We start from the raw sequence: 3,075 nt of genomic DNA on the forward strand, positions 1-3,075 counted from the left end.
GGGGGGAGGGAGACCCAGAGAAAGAGACAGACAAAGAGAGAAAGAGGGGAGATAGAGATTTACGCAAGTAATATTCCTATCGTGATTAGTAAGAATGAATAATAAGTAGGAATTATCTGTTACTGAATTCAGCTAAACATTGGAAAATGCACATACATATCACGCATGCAATACATACATGTACATACATACATACATACATACATACATACATACATACATACATACATACACACTGGTGTGTAGGAGAAAGATAGAAAAGCATGTGTTGAGAAAAGAAATAGGAATTCACCTGTTTTCTCTCCCACGGATCTCAGCATAATTGTTATTCAAATGTGAACAGTTTCTGTCAGTCAACAATATGAACCAACGTGAAAAAGGCCAAACAATGGACAGGTGACGCAAAAGACGACACGAAAATGAAGAATGCAGAAGATAGGTAAATGGAAGGTGCAGACGATCAATGAATGCAAACTCAAACTTCAAATAAGCAGAGAAATGAACGAGTTTATATACCTTCTAACTGATACATCGCAATTATGAACATTGTTGAACCATCGAATAATGCACGTTGGGATTTGCTTGTACCATTTCCCTTGCAATAACAACTCCCATTTTCTTTTAAACGTTGGTGTTGCTTAACCCAGATCATGCTTGATCGTGCAGATCTACGATCAAAGGTGTTTCCAGCAGTTCACATGCTAGAGCTTTTTATGACCGAAATTTACTGCCCCCAAAAGCTAGGACGACTTATATAACAAAACAACTCTGGAAGATCAAAAATTTCATGTGAAATGCAATGGGATTTGCAAAGTTCATGTTTACACATATACATGTTTACACTGTATAGAACGTCGACTTTTACTCCTGGTGGAAGTCTACAAACAATATATTTGTAAGGGTATCGCAATTCAACTTGCCCGGGGCGTCAGAAAACCTAGAACCGGTCATGGTAAGGAATATCTGCCAATTCCTTCATACAATACTCCACCGCCCTAAAAAAAAAAATATTTAAGGTTTCATTGGATAATGAAGTCTTTGAAGCATTACATTTTTAAAAAAGACAAGACGGTCGTGGCTAGCATGCCTTTCCTCATAAATTTGCTCAATTAGGATTAAACAATGACATGGACAAATACAGATATATCCTTTTCTACTCTAGACACAAGGCCCGAAATTTTGGAGGAGGTGGGGCTAGTCGATTAGATCGATCTCAGTACGCAACTGGTACTTAATTTATCGACTCCGAAGGATGACGGGCAAAGTCGACCTCGGCGGAATTTGAACAAATACAGATACATAGCACATCTTAAATACAGATATACCATACAACTTAAGTTCTTGATTTATTAGGATTATTTCCACCTCCAGAGAATGTCATAATTATCAAATAACAATTAGACCAGCCCCCACCCCCACCTTGGGAGGGGGAGATAATCTCAATATTAAAAAATTCTCCAAAGATGACATATCATAAGGGAAAGGACGGGTTTATTATCTGGAGATGGAAGGACAATCAGTAACAGGTGTTCCTGGCTCTATAACTGTCATCAGCACGACAACTGTCCGGTCTTATCTCCAGTAGCCAAGGGACTTAGACGTAAGTACAACACATTTATGGCCAAAGGTAGTTTTTATAATTTAAACCGAAATGAGTTAAGAGAAATACTTCAGGTCAGCTAGTGGTGTGTATGGCTAAAATACGCAATGTGGTCCACCGTTGGGTGAAATTACGGTTGAAAGATGTATGACACAAGAGTTGGGTTTTTCATATAGAGAGCTTTATGTACTTTGACGTTAGCGCAAAACAATGACAGACAGACAGACAGACAAAGAAACAGGCAGTCAGGCCGACAGACAGACAGATAGACGGGCGGACGGACGGATGGATGGATGAAAAAATAAAAAAAATTTGCGCAAAAGTAAGCTGTGAACGCAATGAGAAAGAACGAGGGGAAAAAAGAAGTAAGAGAAAAATAGAGTAAGGGCAGGAGGGTTGAAAAAAAAGGAAAGAAAAAAAGTAAGAGATAAAAAGGTGTGAAGCAAATTCAGATATCAAAAAGGAAGGAAAGAGAGAAGGTAGAAAGAAAAAAAAGAAAAAGGAAAATAAGGAAGAAGGATAAAAAGAATTAATCTAAAAGAGAAAGAGGAGAAAATCAGACGTTATGATAGAACAATGGCAATGAAATTCAGACGACCAAATCCTGTCACGTGACATCGTTAGAACGCCTCTTTTAAGACAACGATATTTGATTTCTCCATCTTTCCTTATCTGTCTTTGTCTCTTCTCATCCCTCCACTTTTGGCCATTTAGTCTTTACTTTCTGTTTCTCTTTTGCTTTCTCTTTCTTCTGTCCATCTTTTTTCTTTTCTTTTTTTTAGTTTCTTTCTCCATCCCTTTATACCTTTACATGTTTCTTTCTTTCCCTCCCTGCTTTATCTATCTATCTATCTATCTATCTATCTATCTATCTATCTATCTATCTATCTATCTATCTATCTATCTATCTATTTATCTATCTATCTTCCATTTCTTCTATCTTTTCTATTCTTGTCGTCTCTCGCCTTGATGGCAAGTCAGCGTTTATCATCATAGCTTTGCGATGAAGTTGCCGAGATAATTTGGTCACTACTGCTCAGCCCAAGTGACGACATTCAACAGGTTTGCTCGTGTGAGAACAAAACCCTCACAACATACAAACACCCAAAGAAAAAGAATTAGAAAGAAAGGAATTAGAAACGCAACGAGAGGAAAGAAAAGGAACGGTAAGACAGCCAAACCGATTCCGCAGACAATGCTCACCAAAATAGCTCAACCCCAAATCTGGACTGTACGATCGGATCAGGTCAAATGAACGCTTGTTTCTTTTTATATTTCCCTCTGTTCATGATTTGCTGTTACCACACCCTTCTGCCTCTCTCCCGCCTTTCTTTTCCCTCTCTTTCTCTCTCTTTCCGCCCCCTCTCTCTCTCCCCTCTTATGACATTGTTTCATATTTTATAAGTTCTGATATTTCTTTAAAAGAATAGATTTGACTACGTGGTTTTATATTTACTAAAGGACGCACTCATACA

General features: G+C 38.0%; 1 protein-coding gene across 1 annotated transcript in view; it reads left to right on the top strand.

Moving 5' to 3' along the window:
• The first annotated feature begins 2,780 nt into the window (after positions 1-2,780).
• The window catches only part of LOC106867896 (calcium-binding protein P), an 85,877-nt gene continuing 85,582 nt past the window's right edge, over positions 2,781-3,075 (top strand). The window contains exon 1 of the mRNA XM_052970869.1: positions 2,781-2,846. Coding sequence (XP_052826829.1) covers positions 2,796-2,846 — 51 coding nt within the window. The 5' untranslated portion in view covers positions 2,781-2,795. The remainder of the gene's footprint in view (positions 2,847-3,075) is intronic.

Source organism: Octopus bimaculoides, chromosome 9 (genome assembly GCF_001194135.2).
Source record: "Octopus bimaculoides isolate UCB-OBI-ISO-001 chromosome 9, ASM119413v2, whole genome shotgun sequence".
NCBI lineage: Eukaryota > Metazoa > Mollusca > Cephalopoda > Octopoda > Octopodidae > Octopus > Octopus bimaculoides.